Below are 23,537 nucleotides of genomic sequence, written 5' to 3'. Positions count from 1 at the left end.
AACCAGATGGAATCACACCATTTCTACCTTGTTAGTAACTAACATCACAATACATACTTCGTCAGAAATTTTCAACTTAATATCTAAACCCCATATCTCAACTTTGCTATTTGTTTCCCAAAAAAAAATGGGGCTGTTTCTTTCTCTTGAAAGGTCACTTGCTTTGATGCTGATATCGTTAATCACTGTTTGCACTTTATCAGGCATCAAACAGTTCTCATTCTTTGTTTCTTAGACTTATTAATAAATGAAACTATCAATTAATGTTAATGATATATTATTTGCATTTCTTACTGGCTTGCAGATTGCTATGATCCTTTGGATCCCAATGGCAACATTACAGTTACTTTTGACATTAATCAATGGATACCAGAAGGCTATGTGGTTTGTATATCATTCATAATCACTGCAGGGTTTCATTTCACTCATTCACTATGTGATTATTCAGGATGTTCTGGTTTGCAGGCAAGGGTAACAATTCAAAATTATTATCAATATCGCCATGTTGATAAACCTGGTTGGAAATTGGGTTGGACATGGGCCAAGAATGAGACCATCTTGTCTATGGCAGGTGCTTTTGCTACTAAACAAGGGAACTGTTCATCGTTCAAGTTCCAAACACCGCTGCACTCTTGCGAGAAAAGCCCTGTCATTGCTGATCTTATGCCGGATGCGTTATCAGAAAACATGCCAGATGGTTGTTGTCATGGTGGTCTTCTTGCTGCTTGGGCTATCAATCCTTCTAAGTCATTCTCATCCTTCGAAATGACGATCGAAAACTTAGGGGCGAATCCGAATGTGCAGGCACCAATCAATCTTACTTTCATGGCTCCAGGCCCTGGTTATACTTGTGACTTAATTGAGGATACTGATCCCACAGTTTATCCTGATATTGGGGGTAAAAGACAACTCCAAGCTTACAGTAATTATTCAATTTAAACTTCATTATTCACCATTGTATCCACTAAATACTGAAAAGCTCTCCTTGAGATTTAGAGGTAAATAAATATTGTGAAATGAAAGCCATGTGTTCACCAGGAACTTGGAAATCAACATGCACTTATTCGAGCTTTATTGCCAATCAAGCACCTGTATGCTGTGTTTCACTCTCCACATTTTACAATCCAAAGATCACATCATGCCCTACTTGCAGCTGTGGATGCAGAGAAGCAGATAAAAACACAGTTTCATGCATAAGGTGGGTTACAATTGTCTTCATTTTGTAATTCAAAACCAAAATACCTCTATTTCCTAGCTATAGTTTCCAAGCTTTAATGACACTCATCTTTTGTTTCTTCATGCAATGCCATAGAAGGTTATAGTGCACCAGAATCCGATTCATTTGATAATAATGATATAGTTCAGTGCACTGACCATATGTGCCCCATTCGAATTCATTGGCATATAATGACAAATTACGTTACACATTGGAAAGTGAAGCTGACCATCTCAAACTACAATTATGAAAGAAACTATTCAAACTGGAATGTGCTAATTCAGCATCCTGGTTTCAGCCAGAGTACAACTGCATATAGCTTTAACAGTACAATGCTTCCCTCTTTTGGATTTTCAGGTACTTTCAGTTTACAATACTGTTCCAATGGCCAGGATTCAGACATATCTCCCGCTTCACCTCACGTGCCAGGGTTTTGGCCATCATCCCTTTTAGGCTACATTGAAAGTCCTCTTTGGGCACTCACAAGCCCCTCAAGCCTTCTTCCCCAGTTAGAACCAAAGGCTCTCCATTAAGAGAGTCCATTTGCCCTGAGGAGGTGTCCGAATCCTGGTCATTACGATGGATTTTTCCTACTTTTTTTATAATTCTTTCTAAGAAGAACTCTTGCAGATGAGGTTGCTCTATTTTGGGGGATTGAGTATTATAATGACGAGCTACTCTATGCTGAAGAAGATAAAGTGGGTGCAGTATCCACACAGATTTTACTAAGGAAGGATTTAGATTCCTTTACACTTAGAAACTGATGGGCGCTACCTCGAAGAATATATTTCAATGGTGAAGACTGTCAAATTGTTGAAGCCATGGTCAGCATGCAGCAACCAAAACTGTCGAGGGCACTACATGCAGAAGCTGCAAGTTCATCAAGTCAGCAAGCTGTGTTTTTACTTATTTTGTATTTTTAAGTTAATGCAACGTAACTTAGTTGTATTTCAACTATGTTAGGTTTATATTTGATGTAAAACTGATGGTGATTGAGCTGATTAATCAGCTTTGTTGATTTGTACAAGTTAATTAGCTCAAGTTACTAAGTTTGTTAGTGGTAGTAGGTGAAGTTTAGGTTAACCTACTGTTTTGTCAAGTTGTAAGCTTGTTTATGTATTGGCTTTGTGCCATATTCAGTTTTTTGAATGAATTCAACAAGTTTTCATCCATATGCTCTCCGTTTTTAGTTTTGCTTCAAAATCTATTTGAGTTTTCTGCTTTGTTTCTCCTGCAAGTCACGAGACTTGCTCGACAAGCATTCTGTTGAAGCTTGCTGCTGTTGCACTTAGATCCAACAATTGGTATCTAGAGCCATATTCTTAGAGGACTTGTTGTAGTTCAGTATCAAAACGATGGCATCATCAGGTTTTTCACCAGCTTCACCACCTGTCTTCAATGGAGAGGGCTTCAACATTTGGGCAGTTAAGATGAGGACTTACCTGCAGGCATTTGATCTATGGGAAGTTGTTAACTCAGATGCTGAGCCAGCACCTCTTCGAGCTAATCCAACAGTTGCTCAAATAAGGCAACACACTGATGAAAGAACAAAAAGGCACAAGGCCATGTCATGCATATAGAATTGTGTGACAGATGTGATCTTTATGAGGATCATGGCCTGTGAAACACCAAAGGAGGCTTGGGACAAGCTGAAAGAAGAATTTCAGGGGACTGAGAAAACAAGGCAACAACAGCTGCTCAACTTGAGAAGAGATTTCGAAAATCTCAAAATGAAAGAGGAAGAAACAGTTAAACAGTACTCAGATCGGATTATGGCTGTTGTAAACAGCATAAGGCTCCTAGGAGAGCAATTCAGTGAAGCTAGAATGGTTGAGAAAGTCATGTCCACTCTACCAGAGAGGTATGAAGCTAAAATTTCATCCCTCAAAGACTCAAGAGACTTGACAACTATCTCCTTAACTGAGCTAATCAATGCCTTGTATGCACAAGAGCAAAGAAGAGCCAGCAGACAAGAGGAGCACTAGGAAGGGGCTTTTCAAGCCAAAGAAGCCTCGAGCATCAAAACTCACAAAGGCAAAAAGTTCTAGAAAAACAGGCCTAAGCCTGATGCTGCTAGGAGCAGTGACCAACTCTGCAGACATTGTAAAAGAGCTGGTCATCCAGAAGATAGATGCTGGTTTAGACCAGATGCAGTATGCCAACACTGCAAGAAAAAAGGCCATGTTGAAAAAGTTTGCAAGAATAGAAGCAAACCAAGACAGAATCAATTTCAGCAACAAAAGGTAGAAGCTCGAGTAGCTGAAGAAAGCAGTGATCAAGAAGAACATGTTTTTACTGTGTCATGTGGAGCAAATCAGAAGAAGGGTTCAAAGGGTTGGCTTCTAGACAGTGGGTGCACAAACCACATGTCACCAGATGCAACTATCTTCAAAACCCTGGACAGAACCTGCAAAACCAAAGTAAAAATTAGAAATGGTCAGTTAATTAATGCTGAAGGAAGAGGAGATGTGCTGATTCATACCTCTACAGGTGGCAAAATCATTTCAAATGTACTTTTGGTACCTGAAATCGATAGGAACCTTCTCAGTATAACTCAACTACTTGAGAAAGGTTACTCAGTTGTGTTCAAGGAGAAAGAATGTCAAATTTTTTATCCAAGTGGATCAAACCTCATAACAGTCACCATGACTGATAAATGTTTTGAAGTAGACTGGCCAAATGACTTACATTCAGCCTGCATAGCCTCCACTAATGACTCTAGACTCTGGCATCAGAGGCTTGGACATACAAACTACAAATCCATAGCCCGCATGGTCAATGAAGGTCTGGCAGAAAATTTCATCGATTCAGTGAAGAATGATGAGCTTTGTGAGATATGTCAGCAAGGAAAATTGGCAAGATTGCCATTTCCAACAAGTACAACATGGAGAGCATCAGAGAAGCTCCAGCTTGTGCATACAGATGTGTGTGGACCAATGAAGACTGAGTCTCTCAAAGGAAGCAGGTACTTTATTCTATTTATTGATGACTTTACAAGATACTGCTGGATTTATTTTCTAAAACAGAAATCAGAAGTTCCATCTGTGTTCCTGAAGTATAAAGCTGCTGTTGAAACTGAGTCTGGTTGCAAACTTAGAGCAATGAGGTCAGATAATGGAACTGAGTACACCTCAGCTCAGTTCCAAGCCTACTGTGAAGAAGCAGGTATCAAACACCAGTTGACTAATGTGTATACACCCCAACAGAATGGGGTCAGTGAAAGGAAAAACAGAAGCTTGATGAACATGGCAAGATGTCTTCTGTTTGAGAAGAATTTGCCCAAAACTCTGTGGGCTGAAGCTGTTAACACAGCAGTTTATCTCCAAAACAGGCTCCCAACCAAGGCTCTAGCTGAGAAGACTCCATTTGAAGCCTGGTTTGGGTTTAAGCCATCACTGGCTCATCTCAGAACCTTTGGTTGTCTGTGCTACACTCAAGTTCCAGCTGAGAAGAGAAGCAAGCTAGATAAAAGAGCTCAAGCAGGGATCCTGATCGGCTATAGCTTGGTTAAAAAGGGCTACAGAATCCTAGAACCTGCTACAAACAAGATATTGGTTAGCAGGGATGTTGTTTTTAATGAAAAATGACACTGGAATTGGGAGAAGGCTGAACCAGAGGCAGTGGCTGAAGATCTGGCATTGGACCAAGTTGAAAATGATGAAAACACACCTGAAATGGATGTAGATGATGTTCCAATCAGAGGCACTCGATCACTGGCTGATGTTTATGAAAGAGCACAAGTGGCTACTGTTGAACCAAGTTGCTTTGAAGAAGCAGAAAGCCAGGAGGACTGGAAGCAAGCAATGATTGAAGAAATCAGGATGATTGAAAAGAATCAGACCTGGAGTCTGGTTGATAGACCAACAAACAGGAAGATTATTGGTGTTAAATGGGTTTATCGAGTCAAGAACAATGCTGATGGTAGCCTAAACAAGTTAAAGGCTAGATTGGTTGTGAAAGGCTTCAGTCAAAGGTATGGATCAGACTACCTGGAAACCTTTGCACCAGTGGCCAGGCTAGACACCATTAGACTGCTAGTTGCCTTAGCAGCACAAAAACAGTGGCTGATACACCAACTTGATGTAAAATCAGCATTTCTGAATGGATTCCTTGAAGAGGAGATTTATGTGGAGCAACCTTAAGGTTTCAAGGTGTCTGGCAAGGAAGAAATGGTGTACAAACTCAACAAAGCCTTGTATGGCTTGAAACAGGCTCCAAGGGCCTGGTATAGCAGAATTGATGGATACCTGACCAGTTTGGGATTCGAGAGAAGTCTAAGTGAGCCAACTCTCTATGTTAAATTGACTAGTACTGAAATTCAGCTCATTGTGTCAATATATGTCGATGACTTACTGGTGACAGGAGGAGATCGAGAGATGCTAAGCAGCTTTAAAGCTAAAATGCAACAGCACTTTGAGATGTCTGACTTGGGATTGATGTCTTACTTCTTAGGCATGGAAGTAACTCAAGCTGAAAATGGAATTTGGCTTAGTCAAAAGACCTTTGCTATGAAGGTTCTCAACAAATTCTCAATGGAGAATTGCAAAGCAACCAGCACACCAATTGCTGTTGGAGAAAAACTCTCGAGCCAAGATAAGCATGAAAAGGTCTGTGAAACAACCTATCGAAGTCTAGTTGGATGTTTGTTGTATTTTACTGCTACCAGACCTGATATAATGTATGCTGTGAGTCTACTCTCAAGGTTCATGCATTGCTCAAATGAAAGTCACTTTAGAGCTGCAAAAAGAGTTCTAAGATACATCAAGGGAACTTTGTCCTATGGAATACAATTTACCAAGGCTGAGAACTTAAAGTTAGTTGGCTATTGTGATAGTGATTGGGCAGGTTCTTTGGATGATATGAAGAGCACAACAGGTTATGCATTCAACCTAGGCTCTGGTATGATTTGCTGGAGTTCAAAGAAACAGGCAGTAGTAGCACAATCTACTGCAGAGGCTGAATATATAGCTGCTGCTGCAGCAGTTAATCAAGCCATATGGCTTAGAAAAATCTTAGCTGATCTTAACCATGAGCAGAATGAAGCAACAGAGATAATGTGTGACAACCTATCTGCTGTTGCAATTGCAAAGAACCCTGTCTTTCATGGAAGGACCAAGCATTTCAACATCAAACTTCATGCAGTTCGAGAAATGGAGCAAGCTCATGTTATCAAATTAGTTCATTGTAGTTCTGAAGAGCAAACTGCTGACATTTTGACAAAGGCACTCAGTGTTTCCAAGTTTCAACACCTAAGAACTAAGATGGGAGTTTGCAACATGCTAACCAAGGAGGAGTGTTGAAGCCATGGTCAGCATGCAGCAACCAAAACTGTCGAGGGCACTACATGCAGAAGCTGCAAGTTCATCAAGTCAGCAAGCTGTGTTTTTACTTATTTTGTATTTTTAAGTTAATGCAATGTAACTTAGTTGTATTTCAACTATGTTAGGTTTATATTTGATGTAAAACTGATGGTGATTGAGCTGATTAATCAGCTTTGTTGATTTGTACAAGTTAATTAGCTCAAGTTACTAAGTTTGTTAGTGGTAGTAGGTGAAGTTTAGGTTAACCTACTGTTTTGTCAAGTTGTAAGCTTGTTTATGTATTGGCTTTGTGCCATATTCAGTTTTTTGAATGAATTCAACAAGTTTTCATCCATATGCTCTCCGTTTTTAGTTTTGCTTCAAAATCTATTTGAGTTTTCTGCTTTGTTTCTCCTGCAAGTCATGAGACTTGCTTGACAAGCATTCTGTTGAAGCTTGCTGCTGTTGCACTTAGATCCAACACAAATGCCACTTCCAGACACTTTCCCCATGCTACCAAATGTCAGCTCCAGCTTGAAACCTACTAACCCAGTTTTTCTTCTTTGCATCTATCTGACTTTCAAGAGATTATTTACTTGATATGGATAAATAAAATCTCTGTAAATGTTTGCTCACCAAATCATAACTTGGTGGGAATTTTTGTTATTTTTCCCATAAATTCATTGTAAGGCATTTTTTGGGGGGTAGTATAGTTACAAAGATCGAATCCTTTATAAAAATAATAGGAAACCTTTACAACAATCCTTATAATTCATTGAAAGGTGAAGATTTCAGCTTAAAGTTCTTCATTTGTATGCTTAGCTTTTGTGTTTTTAGTTTTGAATCCAACACGAATCCTTAATTAAAAAGAAAAAAGATGAAACTTGAACTCAAGTCAAGGCTGACAGAGAATATGTTTGATATAAGGTAACGGTACCCGGGGGGTGACGATCAAATCTACATGCAGTGATGTGGGGAAGACGAACTAAATCCTGTCATCACTGCATTTTGTTATTTTATTGTTCTTTTCCTCATAGGCATTCTTTGACAGATCAACCAACACTGTAAATGCATTGGAGTAGATAGTAGAATATCTTGGCAAATGATTCAAGCCCGGCAGGTTTGTTTTTCTTTATCAGCAAAACTCCACCAAATAAATTAAGGACTTTGGGTACATATTTACATAGCAATTGACGTATCCTACCATGCTATCAATACAGTAAAATGCAAATTTAAACCTCGAACCAAACCCCAACCAACGCTTGTTAAAATGAACTGCATGAAGTTCTTACTTCTCAACGACTCTTTCTCAATATAATAATAATGACACCTTTCTCATTTTTCTTAATAGGAATGAGTAATCCACAACTCCCTTTAAGCTTGCTCTAAAAAATTGTGCTTGCAGAAGCACCGAAAATATATATATAAATATATATAGAGAGTAGCTTACCATCAATACTCCTGTGCAGGTAAAACAGTTCCTATACAACCTCCCGAGGGAGTAAATTCAGTAACGTTTCAGGGAAGAAAATATGGGGAGTGAAGAGGAACCAAAAGAAGGTTTCCCAAAGATGGTGAACCCCGGGAAAGCCACAATTCTGGCTCTGGGCAAGGCTTTCCCTCACCAGCTTGTCATGCAAGAGTTTCTGGTTGATGGGTATTTTAAGAACACCAACTGCGATGACCCAGATCTCAGGAAGAAGCTAAGCCGACTCTGTAACACTACCAACTTCCACCTCTGATTTATTTTGCTTGCTATATTGCTAGTCTCCCCTCTCCCTTCTTCCTTTTTTCAGTCTCAACTTCAACAGTTATTTAACATATTTCCCTTCATTTTGGCTCTTGGCAGGCAAGACAACTACTGTTAAAACAAGGTATGTGGTCATGTCAGAAGAAATCCTGAAGCAGTATCCAGAGCTTGCCATTGAGGGACTCCCCACTGTGAAGCAACGATTGGATATCTGTAACGATGCTGTCACGGAGATGGCTGTTGAAGCCTCACGAGTTTGTATCAAAAAATGGGGCAGGCCTATATCAGACTTAACCCACTTAGTCTATGTTTCCTCGAGTGAAGCTCGGCTGCCTGGTGGTGACCTTTACTTGGCCAAAGGACTTGGACTCAGCCCTGAGACGCAACGTGTGATGCTCTATTTCATGGGTTGCTCTGGGGGTGCAGCTGGCCTTCGTGTAGCAAAAGACATTGCCGAAAACAATCCCGGAAGTCGGATCTTGCTAGCTACTTCTGAAACTACCATTATTGGTTTCAAACCTCCAAGTGCAGATAGACCATATGACCTGGTTGGTGCAGCTCTTTTTGGCGATGGTGCTGGAGCTATGATCATTGGCTCTGATCCAGTTTTGAGCATTGAGAGACCTCTCTTTGAGCTTCACACTGCAATCCAGAATTTCTTGCCTGATACTGAGAAGACGATTGATGGGAAACTTACAGAGGAGGGGATTAGTTTCAAGCTTGCAAGGGAGCTTCCTCAGATAATTGAAGATAACGTTGAAAGTTTCTGTGAGAAGTTGATGGCAACCGTTGGATTGACTGACAAGGACTACAACAAGATGTTCTGGGCTGTTCATCCTGGTGGACCTGCAATCTTGAACAGAATAGAAAAACGACTAGATTTGTTTCCAGAGAAACTAAGTGCCAGTAGAAGAGCGTTGATGGATTATGGAAATGCTAGCAGTAACACAATTGTGTATGTGTTGGAATACATGATAGAAGAGATCTTGAAGAAGCAGCAGCAGCAGAAGAAAGAGTGCCAAGAAGAAGAGAGTGAATGGGGCTTGATTTTAGCTTTTGGACCAGGGGTTACCTTCGAGGGTATTCTTGCAAGAAACCTGACAGTATAAGAATAACGTCTTACAACTTCAAAGAAGTTGGATCTTCTATTATATAATCATAGTGAAAATCAATTATCATGCATGCAAAAGGAGACCTTATGCATTTCATGTTTCATAAAGAATCTACGAAACTGAATACTCTAAATCTATATGATTATTATTTCTTGTATTCTGTCATTTGATTCTCTAAAAGCTTCAGTCAAACTGATCTTTTTACATGCAATCTTGTAAACAGGTGGGAAAGTGAATTCTCAATGTCTCCAAAATATGAAAGGTTGATAATCATCTAAAGCCAGTTTCAGTCAAAGTATATTTTGGAACTGTAAGCTAGAACTTCTATTCATTTCCATCCAGACCTGTTAGATTATTACTTCAAATTAAAAATTGTACGCTAGCTGAGAGCCAATGCATATCATCACATCTAGGAACAGTCTACAATAATTAACTTCATATAAGCAAAAGATTAGCATTTGACATAAAAAATTAATCCATCTACGAAATGTTTTCAATATATATCCACCCAAAGTTTCTGCACCCCGAAATTTACAAACAATCCGCTAATTTCCAGTCATAAGAAACATGTCAAGAGCAAAAACCAGAATTTGAACTGGGATGCCTAGTCACATTTTTAACCGAATAATGCTTTTTCCGGCAAACAAGCTCATCAACCAAAGCAAAACAGAATCTTCACTTATACTACTCCGGAGGGAAGACGAAGAACAAGCTGCCCTCCAAAGACACTGCAAAATATAAATGATTATATAAGTAAACATTAACAATGTTTCGGTAGACTATAGTATTAGTTATTATACTTGTATACCACACATTATAATGTATTTGTAACCAACCTCTTAATATAATAGTAACAGAAGTCTGCTAAAATGAAAGTTTGGACAATTTCCGAAATAAGAACCATGGAGGGCCACAATCCATAACCCAGGGCTACCAGCAAGTGTCCTCGACTGTCTAAAACCTGTTGAAAGCAGTAGGAATGAATTAATATCTGAATGCAATTGCCCTCACAATAATTTACAATGACACTTCTCCAATCAGCATCATACAGAGATTTCCCCTCCATGCAGAATTACTTATGTTGACATAAAATGCAGCTAACTGAAATGACATATATGAACATCTAGAACCAGACTCATCTAGGCAATATGCAATCAATTCGACCTTCAGGATCATTCATCAAGCAGACTCAAGTTGTCTATTATTTCTAAAGCAGACAAAATTTAACCACAGACTAGCATCCAATTAATGCTCCAAGTAGGCCTCAATTTCAAAATTGCTAAACATTAATAAAAAGATAACCAAAATCAATCACAATCAAGTCACAAGATCAAACCTGGAGAACCCAGTGAGCACAGCTGAGGAACCTTGCAACACCCAGTGCAAATACATAATGAGCTGTGAAAGGCTCAACAATCTGTAAGCACGAAGATGAGTTAGAGATGGTAATCTTATAAATAAACCTTCTGAATGTTTATCTATCATTAAGTAATTTATACCTTGGTATTTTGCATCACTCGCAGCTGGGGTAGAACTGAAACAGCTTCTAGATATACACAGAATGCCCAGAAAATCCGGTTCACTAGATTATGAGAAGTAGAGGGGTGAATAAATAGGGCCAGTGCAGCACATGGGACAAGCTGCATTCAAACTCAAAAGTCAGGTTATGACTTCAAGAATGAGCTCAGAATATCCACTTGAGCAACAAAGAAGACAATTGTGCAATTAATATGTATGTCCATGCGTTGCAACAAGAACAAGCTAATAATTTTCTTCAATTGGTTACATAACAGTATTTATTAAATCAAAACAAGAGGGATGAGGTGCAAGGTGACTTTCAAATTGGAATTCGAAACAAACAGCACTAAGAACAACTGAAGACAAATGAGAACTCAATAGATAGAAGACCAGCACTGATCTAAAGAGCAACACGTGAAAAAGGAAAAGAGAACAAAGCATCTCAAATAATACGCAGATGTCTTATTTAAGAAACAGAGATTGAAAAGAAATAAAATTTAATAATTTTTAAGAATATGCAGATCTCCAAACCAACAGGAAATCCCTGACAACTACCATCATAGATAGGAGAAAAATATTTAGCAACTGCTTCTGTAAGCATACCAAGCACTTTCAAGATTACATACACCTCAGATGATAGAGAGCGTTGGCTCTACTGCAAAACATGGCCATCTATTGACTAGGAAAACAAGAAAAACAGGATATATGGTCCATTTCTAAATTCAACAATATGTAGGACAGGGCTGCATACACATAATTGCAAGTAAATAAAAGTTCATATGACTGATGAAAACTCACAACATAATATAAAGCAAAGTTGTCCTTGTCTTCCATGTAGCTGGACTTTAGTTTGAAACGGATCATATAAATAACCCATAAAGTTGTTGCCAATGTGGCTAAATCAAGTAGCGTATGTATATCATATTCCATGACAAAGCTACAATACAGCCTAACAGCTAAAAAAATAGCTGTTAGTTCTTGGGATTTGAGCGATAGCCCTGCAACCATTCAAAATTTTTTATTGAATGAGTAAAATCAATATTTTTTCCAACAAAGACTTTCTTCGCATGCTTAACCAATAATCTAGGGTTACCTAATTCAATCATTTATGTCGTGTATACAGTTGACCAAGACTAACAGGCATACAGCATTTTAACAACCAAAAAGTATTAAGCATGCCAGGATTGTCATAGATGTGAGAAAGGGAACAAGTATTTGTGCTCCAAAAACAACATTTATTTATCAATCAAACATTCTTGTCATACGTACAGTTAGGGGAAACCCTAAAAATTGCATTAGATACTCATGCAAAAAGAATTAGCATATTGATTGAACGGGAATATAGTTTCCCATTCCTAATCTGTACGATATTAGTTTCGATCAAATCATACATTGCAGCATACAAGGCCCTTGTAATTCTCTAGTACCTTGCTTGGTTATTTAGCAAGAGAAAGGTTTATTATTACGCGAGTAGAAAAACATTTTGTCATAACATAAAGAATAATTAGTACAAATTTAAACTTGAAATTAAAAGGAGAAGTAAAACTTAGTAAAAAAAAAGATATATTCAAAATAAGTTAAAAACTTTCCTCCCCTTTTCTTAAAACAAAAGAAGTCATGTGAGTGACTAAAAATTACCAAGTGAAATTAGTTTATTGCTACCAATGAAGCATAAGAGGCACTTTGCATCAAGAAGAAACCCTTCAATGTAAATTGATATGATACCCTATAATGATTATTAACACCCCAAATATATATATATAATTCTAGGCATCGGAAATAAAATAATTTCTCATCAAAGCCTGCCACAAGACCAAACCCAAACCTTCAAAATTTTGCAAATTAATCATTACCCTTCATGAGTTCCTTAAATTACTAAATTAGGGTAAAAGCATCCATGTATTAAGTTTAAGCTACAAATTAATCAAAAACAATTCTAATAACAAATCTAGAATTCCTTTATCAAAAAGATTCAAGCTTTATTCGCAATTACCAGCACAAGTCTTCTCCTTAATAAGCTTATAGATAAGGACAGAGATTCCGATGGAGTGGACAGCCTCGGCGGCGACGAAGAGATTGTCATGGTCGTTTACGATGAAACGAAGAAGAACAAGCGCTGCCATCCCCGATACTACCGCCAAAAAAGCCTTCACCTTCGGCGGCTGTCGTCTCACCCACATCGACATCGCGCGGATCGGCCTCTGCTGTACCCTCATGTTTTTTTTTTCTTTGTTCTCAAGAAAGAGAGAAAGCGTGGGAAAATTTTGGCATTTGTGGATTGCTAATGCGAGTCTATTGGGGGTTGACGTAAGAATTAATTTTTCTTCTACTAATCTATATCTTAAATTTACTTAAAAAAATTTGAGGGTTTTTTATTGGGTTTGGAATAATGGATCTGAATTAAATTATGTTTGGTGACCAATAATTAAAACTACTTGCCTACAACGTTAAATTAGTGTTAAAACATTACAACTTGGATACGGTAATCAACCAATGTTAACTAAAATCTTGACTTTGGGATATCTCCCTCTGACTTCGATGGGTTTGACCAACAAACAGTTCAAAAGAGAGTTAGCTTACCATCTTTGATCTCCCCCCCCCCCAACACGACCATTCTTTTGTTTTTGTCTTCTTCCTTTTTCATTACCACCACCACTCTTTTGTTACGTTGTTGTTGTTATTTTGCAATTTCTCCATTCCAAAACAAATTTGGAATATCAAATCTACTAAGGTATGTTGAATTTTTTAATTTTTTTTAATGTATTTTGAGGATTTTAGGAGATTCATAAATGTTTAAATATTAAAACAATTTTGAATATTTTAGCAGCAAATCATAGTAATAAAACACGCATTTTATTATGCCTAGAACTAGGGGAGGTTTAAATGATTCTAACTTCGCCTAATGATCTCGCCCAATAAACATATTCACCGAAAGACCAATGAAAGGTAGCTCCATTGAACGTTTTATAGAATATATTTTTACTGATTAAAGTATCATAGAGGTCTTTATATAGAAAGTTAGATTGTATTTTATTTTTTTATTTAAATGTAAAAATTAGTCTTTGTACTCCTATTTAAAAATTTATTCATTTTTATTGTTAAAAATTGATCCATGATATCAATATAAGGTACATGTAAAACATCACATGTTATTATCTGGTTATTTTATCAATCACACTAATTTTAACCGTGTAAATGAATGAAATTTTAACATAAATGATCAATTTACTTTTTAATCTAATGTAAAATAACTAATTTATTCATTTTATTAGTAGAGAAAATAAAATATAATTCATCTTTTAATATAAAAATAATTTCTATAGTAATTTTGCTCACTTCAATTTTTTTTAGATAATATAAATATTCCAATAATACTTTTACCTACTTTTACTTTTTTTTAAAAGTAAAAAACCAATGTGTTACTGTAACTAATACACGTAACATCTCCTACTTTTACCCATTTCTATCTGTTAACATTAATGGAAGACAATTAATAATGGTTGCCATTAACATTAATAGGAGACAATCAATAATGACAACCACCAACTTTGGAAAAGTGGCAAGGGATAATTTTTTTTTGGTCCTTGAGATAATGCGCTATTTATTGTTTGGTCCTTGAACCTCAACTATAAATAGGCCTTCTCATTTCTCATTTCAATTCATCCCAACCAATCTTTCTCTCTTAGTTTTTTCTCTTCTCCCATTTGAGAATTCTTAAGGAATTCTATTTGTTTGTAATACTTTGGAGATAGTAAAGTTATCATCTGGTGTTAGTGCCCGAGGACGTAGGTATAATTTACCGAACCTCGTTAAAACTCTTGTGTTCTTTCTTGTCCTATTTTTCTTTCAATATTTGAGGGTATAATAGTAGTATTTAATTGTGCTATTAAATTACTATAGAAGGGATATCCTGTCTAAGGAAAGACTTGGTATTTAAGAGATCCATGTGATCCACCTCTCTTCCCTGGGAATTGAACTTTGTGTGATTTTTTAGTACAATAATTTACACGCTTCCGACCCTATTGGAACAACAAGTGGTATCAGAGCCGAAGGTTAATCGTAGTATGCTCTGTGGTTGCAGTTTAAACTGATCTTCCACATCAGAAAAGATTTCCTTAGGTATATTGAAAGATTATGGAGAAAACGGTCGGTGTAGGAGCTTCAACATCGTCCATGTGGACAAGACCGACAATTGCAAATGCAAGATTGGCCGTGGAGATCTTTGATGGCACGGGCCATTTTGGTATGTGGAAAAGTGAGGTTCTAGATGCCCTTTTTCAGCAGGGTCTAGACATTGCCATTGATGAAGAGAAACCAGATGATATACAGGAGAAAGATTGGAAGGCGATCAATCGGTTGGCATGTGGCACAATTCGATCATGCCTTTCTCGAGAGCAGAGGTATGCTTTTTCAAAGGAGACTTCTGCAAATAAGTTGTGGGTGGCACTTGAAGAAAAATTTTTGAAGAAAAATAGTCAAAATAAGCTCCACTTGAAGAAAAGACTGTTTCGCTTCACATACGTCCCAAGTACCACAATGAATGATCACATCACCAAATTTAATCAGTTAGTCACTGATTTGCTGAATATGGATGAGACATTCAAAGATGAAGATTTGGCTTTGATGCTGTTGGGGTCACTTCCTGAGGAGTTTGAGTTCCTAGAAACTACTCTACTTCATGGCAGGAGTGATATATCTCTGAGCGAAGTCTGTGCGGCCTTATACAGTTATGAACAGAGAAAGAAGGACAAACAGAAAAACTCAATCAGAGATACAGAAGCTTTAGTAGTCCGAGGTCGTTCATACACTCGGAAGAAAACTCAAAAGGGGAGATCAAAGTCAAAGTCTAGACTCGGGAAAGATGAATGTGCTTTTTGTCATGAGAAAGGCCACTGGAAGAAAAATTGTCCAAAGCTGAAGAATAAGGGAAAAGCTGCTGTAGATGCTTGTGTTGCTAAGCATGATACTAGTGACTCTGAACTATCACTGGTTGCATCATCATCGTCGTTCCATTCAGATGAGTGGATATTGGATTCAGGTTGTACCTATCATATGTCCCCTAACCGGGAGTGGTTCTCTGATTTAGTAGAACTAAATGGAGGAGTTGTTTATATGGGCAATGACAATGCCTGTAAAACTGTTGGGATAGGTTCAATCCAATTAAAGAATAAAGATGGATCAACCAGAGTTCTGACTGATGTTCGGTACGTGCCCAGTTTGAAGAAAAATCTCATCTCATTGGGAGCCTTGGAATCCAATGGTTCAGTTGTTACTATGAGAGATGGAGTTTTGAAAGTGACATCTGGCGCACTTGTGATATTGAAGGGCATCAGGAAAAATAACTTGTATTACTACCAAGGTAGTACAGTTATTGGAGCAGTCGCTGCAGCTTCCGGCAACAAAGAATTGGACTAAATACAGTTGTGGCATATGAAGTTGGGACATGCCAGCGAAAAATTCTTGCAAATTCTGGCAAAGCAATGATTGTTGAAAGGTGCAAAGGCTTACAAATTAAAATTTTGCGAGCATTGTGTTCTGGGAAAGCAAAAGAGAGTGAAATTCAGTACTGCTATCCATAATACAAAAGGTATTTTGGAATATGTTCACTCAAATGTGTGGGGGCCTTCCAAGACACCTTCATTGGGAGGAAAACACTACTTTGTTACTTTTGTTGATGACTTTTCCAGAAGAGTTTGGGTGTATACCATGAGAACTAAGGATGAAGTGCTTAGAGTTTTTCTTAAATGGAAAACTATGATCGAAAACCAGACTGGCAAGAAAATCAAGCGGCTTAGGACGGACAATGGAGGGGAATATAAAAGTGATTCGTTCTTCGATGTGTGCCAAGAGTATGGTATTGTTCGACACTTCACAGTTAGGGATACACCACAGCAGAATGGATTGGCAGAGCGTATGAATCGAACATTGCTGGAGAAAGTTCGATGTATGTTGTCCAATGCTGGGTTGGGCAAGCAATTTTGGGCTGAGGCTGTGACATACGCTGGCCATCTTGTTAATCGTTTGCCATCATCTGCATTAGAAAGAAAAACTCCTATGGAGGTATGGTCTGGAAAACTGGCTACAGATTATGATTCCTTACATGTGTTTGGAACCACTGCATATTACCATGTGAAGGAGTCAAAGTTAGATCCGAGGGCAAAGAAAGCTCTCTTTATGGGAATCACTTCTGGAGTGAAGGGATTTCGTCTTTGGTGCTTAAGCATAAAGAAAATGATCTGTAGCGGAGATGTTACCTTTGATGAATCTGCCACATTGAAAAAGGTAGCAGATAAAGATATTCAGATGAGCAAACTCCACAGCATGTGGAGTGTACTCCAAAACAGGTGGAGTTTGAGCAGATGGGGATTTGCCCAGTTAATAAGTCTAATTCTCCAGCCACAATGGAGGAATTAGAGGTTGAAGAGGTTCTGACCCAAGAACTACTAAGTACACCAGAACCAGTTGCAGTTGCAAGGCCACGGAGAGAAATTCGTAAACCTGCTCGATTTACTGATATGGTGGCCTACGCCCTTCCCGTTGTTGATGATATTCCTATCACTTATTAAGAAGCAATGCAAAGCTTAGAAAGTGATAAATGGAAAAGTGCCATGGATGAAGAAATGCAGTCTCTCCGGAAGAACAATACTTGGGAGTTGGCGCAATTACCGAAAGGTAAAAGTGCAATCGGATGCAAGTGGGTATTCGCAAAGAAAGATGGATCTCCTAGCAAGAAGGATATTCGCTACAAGGCAAGATTGGTAGCTAAAAGCTACGCTCAGAAGGAGGGAATTGACTACAATGATGTATTTTCCCCTGTTGTGAAGCATTCCTCCATTAGAATTTTGTTGGCCTTGGTAGCACAGTTGAATTTGGAGCTAGCTCAACTTGATGTTAAGACGGCTTTCTTGCATGGTGAGTTAGAAGAGGAGATCTATATGACTCAGCCAGAAGGATACACAGATGCTGGTGGTAGAAATTGGGTTTGTAAGCTTAACAAATCGCTATATGGATTGAAGCAATCCCTGAGGCAGTGGTACAAGCGATTTGATAGCTTTATGAGAAGGCAGAAGTACACAAGAAGCAAATATGACAATTGTGTATATTTGCAGAAGCTGCATGACGGATCTTTCATTTATCTACTCTTGTATGTTGATGATATGTTAATCGCTTCGAAGAGCCAAAATGAGATAGATAAGCTGAAGGCTCAGTTGAATTAAGAGTTCGAGATGAAAGATCTAGGTGAGGCCAAGAAGATTCTCGGCATGGAGATAAGTAGAGATAGACCGAGAGGCAAGCTCTGTTTAAATCAGAAGCAATATCTGAAAAAGGTATTACAATGTTTTGGTGTAAATGAAAACACAAAACATGTAAGTACCCCACTTGCTTCTCATTTGAAACTTAGTGCTCAATTATCTCCGAAGACTAAAGATGAAAGAGAATATATGGCGAAAGTCCCATATGCTAATGCAGTTGGGAGTTTGATGTATGCGATGGTGTGTACGAGGCCTGACATTTCACAAGCTGTTGGAGTTGTGAGCAGGTATATGCATGATCCTGGAAAAGGACATTGGCAAGCTGTGAAATGGATTCTACAGTATCTTCGAAAAACCGTAGATGTTGGTTTAATTTTTGAACAGGATGAAGCACTTGGTCAGTTTGTAGTTGGATATGTTGATTCCGACTTTGCTGGTGATTTAGATAAACGTCGTTCAACTACGGGGTATCTGTTTACTCTTGCGAAAGCCCCAGTGAGTTGGAAGTCTACCTTACAGTCTACAGTAGCTGTGTCTACTACAGAGGCAGAATATATGGCAGTTACAGAAGCTGTTAAGGAGGCTATTTGGCTTAATGGATTGTTGAAAGACTTAGGAGTTGTTCAAAGTCACATAAGTTTATATTGTGACAGTCAGAGCGCTATTCATTTAGCGAAAAATCAAGTTTATCATTCAAGAACCAAGCATATCGACGTAAGATATCACTTTGTGCGGGAAGTCTTTGAAAAAGGAAAAATTCTACTTCAGAAGATTCCGACAGCAGATAATCCCGCAGATATGATGACCAAGGTGGTAACAACAATCAAGTTTAATCATTGTTTGAACTTGATTAACATCCTGAGAATTTGAGCACCTTCAGGTGTATGGCGCTCGAGAGCGCATTTGTAGGCACTACAAAAGATAGCTTTATGAATTTGGGGAGTTGAAGGAAGTGTGTGAAGATGTGATTATCCTAATCAAATCTTCAATGTGGAGATTATTAACATTAATGGAAGACAATTAATAATGGTTGCCATTAACATTAATGGGAGACAATCAATAATGACAACCACCAACTTTGGAAAAGTGGCAAGGGATAATTTTTTTTTAGTCCTTGAGATAATGGGCTATTTATTGTTTGGTCCTTGAACCTCAACTATAAATAGGCCTTCTCATTTCTCATTTCAATTCATCCCAACCAATCTTTCTCTCTTAGTTTTCTCTCTTCTCCCATTTGAGAATTCTTAAGGAATTCTATTTGTTTGTAATACTTTGGAGATAGTAAAGTTATCATCTGGTGTTAGTGCCCGAGGACGTAGGTATAATTTACCGAACCTCGTTAAAACTCTTGTGTTCTTTCTTATCCTATTTTTCTTTCAATATTTGAGGGTATAATAGTAGTATTTAATTGTGCTATTAAATTACTATAGAAGGGATATTCTGTCTAAGGAAAGACTTAGTATTTAAGAGATCCATGTGATCCACCTCTCTTCCCTGGGAATTGAACTTTGTGTGATTTTTTAGTACAATAATTTACACGTTTCCGACCCTATTGGAACAACACTATCTTTATAGTATTTTTTATTTTTATTTTTAAGTAAAAAAAAACACGGTGTAACATCTCCTAGTAAGATTTTTCCTAGCCCTTAAGATGGTTGTTACATAGATGCGTAATCACGGAGCTTTGTTAATGACTGGTTCGCCGAAATGTCAGCTGCATTGTTAGCTTCACGAAAAACATGTTGAATTTGCGTCTGTCATTGTCTACTCAGTTCCTTTATGTTCCTCATTATAGCCAAATTATTGCCCACGGTATTTTCCCCATTCACCATTCTAGCTACTGCCAAACTATCACTATCCACCAGTACCTTGCAAAACCCACTACCCCAGCCTATAATTTAAAGGGTAAGTATATTAAAATTAATAATATATACAAAGTACATTAATTTCACGATTTTTATTTACTTCATATTTAATTAGTGCTTAAACTTACAAATAGTAACTTAAATTGATATTCCTTTTAGATATTTGATTAACGTTCATAATAATATGTAGCAGTTTCACATTTTGACACATAATAAAAATAAAAAATATATATGTTTAATAAATTTTAATTATTTTATTTTTAACCTTTCATAATATTTTAATTATTAATTTTAAAAAATTTAAAAAATTATTTATAATTCTGAAATAATTTTGTATAATTATTTAATAATTTTTAAAAAATCACTCTAGAATGAATCTGGACAAAAGTTTATCCCTTTTTATTTGAACATAGACAATCATTTGCTTAAATTCATTATGGATGTTTTTAATAATTTTTAGTAAGTTCAATATTTCTATAAATTTTAATAAATTTTAAATAATTTCCTATGATTTTTTTTAGATTCATACTGGTTGTGATTTTTTAAATAATTATTAAAAGATTATTTATTTTTTGGGTTTTTATAATTTAAAATATTTATTAACATAGCATTTTGTCATTACTCACCCATTAATTTCACGTCAGTTAAAAAAATTTGAAAAAAGAAAAATAGATGGCCAATTTGCACTATTTTTTTACGTACTGGGGCTAATTTGCCCATTTTTTAGTATAAGCGATAAAATGTAATTTTACTCCTAATATAAATATCTCGATGGTACTTTTACTGACCTTAGACTTGACATTAAACTTGTCCATGGACAAAGTAGCCTACTCCACTCGGCCCCACTTGGGCAAAATTCTTTGTCTTTAGGTAAACTCGAATTTAAATTAAGCATTTTAAAATATTATTTAAATTTAATTATAAAAATTTATAAATATAAAATAATTTTTAATTTTTAAACAATAATGTGAATTTTTTGCTTTGGATTTGAGACTAGGCTTCAACTTAACTCATAGATACCTCGACTTGATACATATCAATTGTAAGAACATGCTTCAAATTTTGCTTGTCCAACTTCTCTAAAACTCTATAAATCACTTTTTCGATTTTTATCATATCCTTTCACACATTCAAACCCTAAATCGATGAAAACACTTAAAACTTTTGAAATAGAACTCAATTTATTGTATGAGTTTTTTTTTCCAAGATTATGTTGTTAGTGTTATTAAAAAATTATTCTTAAATATGTTGTATGTAATTATTATTGTCATGTAGTAAATTAGTGTTATCGTTGTTGGATTATATATTATTAAGAATTATTAATTTTATTAGTATTATTCCTAATATTAATAATCCTCAAATGATAAGATGGGGAATCAATTTATCGACCTAGTCCATTATAATGGAACAATTAATTCGACCAAAATAGTCATCATATTTGTTCAAAAATACAAGTAGAGGAGTGTTTGAAAAATACAGAAGGATATATATAGGGCTGTACAATGTATTTGCAAAACTTAGATGATAATGACAATAGAATCATATTGACAACAATGAATAGACCTATCCAAATGCTAGAGTTGACGACCCCATTTCCATTTACAATAATTTAAAAGAGCATTCACAAGGACTGATTTAAGTATCCAGGGAGAGCCCTTTGATCAGGCAGCTTTATTGAAAATTTCAGATCTAATGACACCTTTCAAGTGCAAGAAATAAATGGCAGTCTAGTAGACAATGATACAAGTTTGAAAGCCAAATTCTACCACTTTCAAGGTAACATTGAAACAAAAGTAACTAATCAAGTAGAGGGTTTGAGGTGCCTCAGAAGTAACACACGAAGACAATTAAAAGCAAAAAGAAGATGATATGAATTTTTCTTAGCTGGTCATATTTATAGAAGACATGATTGTAATCTTTATCAACGTGCTTATTTTACATTTAATAGTTAAAATATTGTGCCCATAGTTCTTGGTTTGTTCCTCTGTCCCTCAGAAATAACTTATTGCCATTTTAAACTCTTAGTCTTTTGGGATTAGACTAAATCATTGTCATGAGTTTCCCTAGCATGACAGTGAACTGTAGCACCGCATCTTATCAGACTAGTTCTTATTTTCCACTACATTTTACTTTCAGGCAGTATATACTTGTATATCTTCAAGGAGCACTAGGCAGAAACAGGTGTTTTTCAATTAGTGAATTTACCTTCTATTAAAGAAAGAAAGAGTGGATACTGTTCCTTTTCCCATGCTTTTATTAGTACAGAGCTCAAAAGCCATGAAAAGGAAGAAAACAAGACAAAACTCAGCAAAGTCTTAGAAAATACATATCTCAGTTACATTACTATGCTATCACGTGCCTTTGCCGCGAAATCAGTTTAAACTGGAAGTGGAAGTCTCAAAATTTCCAGGACTACTGTAAGTTCACTATTCAGAGTGGTTTGAACTGTTGATTCTGCCCGTCAGTCAAGCTAATTTGTCGTCTGAGCTTAGCAATATGAGCTTGTACCTACACATTCCAGTTAAAATATCCAAACATTTGAATTTCTTGACATCTCTATGTGATAATGGTCCAATTATTTTGAAAAGACGTGGGTGAACAAGTTTGTGAACAAACCAAATGTAACTGGAAGCAGAAAAAATAAAGATGCTTCGCATTTCACATTTCACATTTCACGAATATGAAACTCATCCTAGGAAGTAAATCATGCTTGCTTACTTGCTGACGAGCAGCTACAAGTTGTAACAGCTCATCTGCTTCAGAGAAATTCAAGAACCACTGGCCTAGGGGATGGTCCTTGGTGTCACCTCTCTTCTTTTTACTTTCATCTTCAGTTGATATTGCAAGCAATTTAGAAGTATCCCCATGAAACATAAGCATAACACCAAACAAAAAACTTCAAAGAGAAGGCATAGGAATAAACCTGGGGGTGGTAAAGTACGTAACACCAGCTGGTAACCTGGGGAAGGTTACTGCTAGTTGATTCTGCCCAAAAAAAAGTGAAGTTCACCCATGTCTTTTAGAGAAAACTTGTTGTGAAGCTGCTTGATGACCTGGCTGATTTCTTTAAATGAGCTACCTGTCACAACTATATCATTTACATACACCATTAGAAAAATTGTTGAGGCATCAGTCAACCGAAAAAATAGTGATGGATCAGCTTTAGAAGCTTGAAAACCAAGGTGTTTCACCAAAATTTGCCTCAAGGCATGAAACTAGACTCGAGGGGTCTGTTTTAAACCATACAATGCCTTGTTTAATTTACACAAACTATTTTCTACTGGCTTCGTGCATCTCAAAACCTGGTGGTTGATCCATATAAATTTTCTCAGTTAATGTGCCATTAAGGAAAGCATTATTCACATCAACTTGCCTTAACACCCATCCATTAATAACACCAATTACCAAAATAGTATGTATTGTTACAACTCGAACCACAGGGCTAAAAGTATCAAAAAATCAGAATCAGCATGTTGAAAGAACCCCTTAGCCACTAGTCTTGCTTTATACCTATCCACAGACC

The 23,537-nt window shown here is 36.9% G+C and overlaps 2 protein-coding genes, 1 long non-coding RNA gene and 1 pseudogene across 3 annotated transcripts; 2 read left to right on the top strand and 2 right to left on the bottom strand.

The window, feature by feature from the left end:
• Positions 1–127: 127 nt before the first annotated feature.
• LOC107920709 (COBRA-like protein 2) lies at positions 128–13,803 on the top strand (annotated as a pseudogene).
• On the top strand, positions 7,833–9,535 carry LOC107927811 (type III polyketide synthase B). The gene is made up of 2 exons (XM_016858939.2): positions 7,833–8,232; positions 8,366–9,535. Exons 1-2 carry the CDS (start codon positions 8,049–8,051, stop codon positions 9,373–9,375), a joined length of 1,194 nt encoding a protein of 397 aa, XP_016714428.1. The 5' UTR covers positions 7,833–8,048; the 3' UTR covers positions 9,376–9,535.
• LOC107927822 (ER lumen protein-retaining receptor erd-2.2) lies at positions 9,800–13,210 on the bottom strand. Its single transcript, XM_016858950.2, has 6 exons — positions 12,890–13,210; positions 11,695–11,894; positions 10,878–11,018; positions 10,715–10,795; positions 10,215–10,339; positions 9,800–10,106 (listed from the first exon to the last, which is right to left on the bottom strand). The coding sequence occupies exons 1-6, from the start codon at positions 13,110–13,112 to the stop codon at positions 10,058–10,060; spliced, it is 819 nt and encodes a 272-aa protein (XP_016714439.2). The 5' UTR covers positions 13,113–13,210; the 3' UTR covers positions 9,800–10,057.
• Positions 13,804–22,125: 8,322 nt separating the features above from the next.
• Positions 22,126–23,197, bottom strand: LOC121210849 (uncharacterized). Its single transcript, XR_005906095.1, has 3 exons — positions 22,938–23,197; positions 22,733–22,842; positions 22,126–22,522 (listed from the first exon to the last, which is right to left on the bottom strand). It is a non-coding gene; the product is annotated as an uncharacterized lncRNA (long non-coding RNA).
• Between the last annotated feature and the right edge of the window lie 340 nt (positions 23,198–23,537).

This window comes from Gossypium hirsutum, chromosome A12, assembly GCF_007990345.1.
Source record: "Gossypium hirsutum isolate 1008001.06 chromosome A12, Gossypium_hirsutum_v2.1, whole genome shotgun sequence".
Taxonomy (NCBI): Eukaryota; Viridiplantae; Streptophyta; class Magnoliopsida; order Malvales; family Malvaceae; genus Gossypium; species Gossypium hirsutum.
This window is presented reverse-complemented; position numbering and strand designations above follow the sequence as displayed.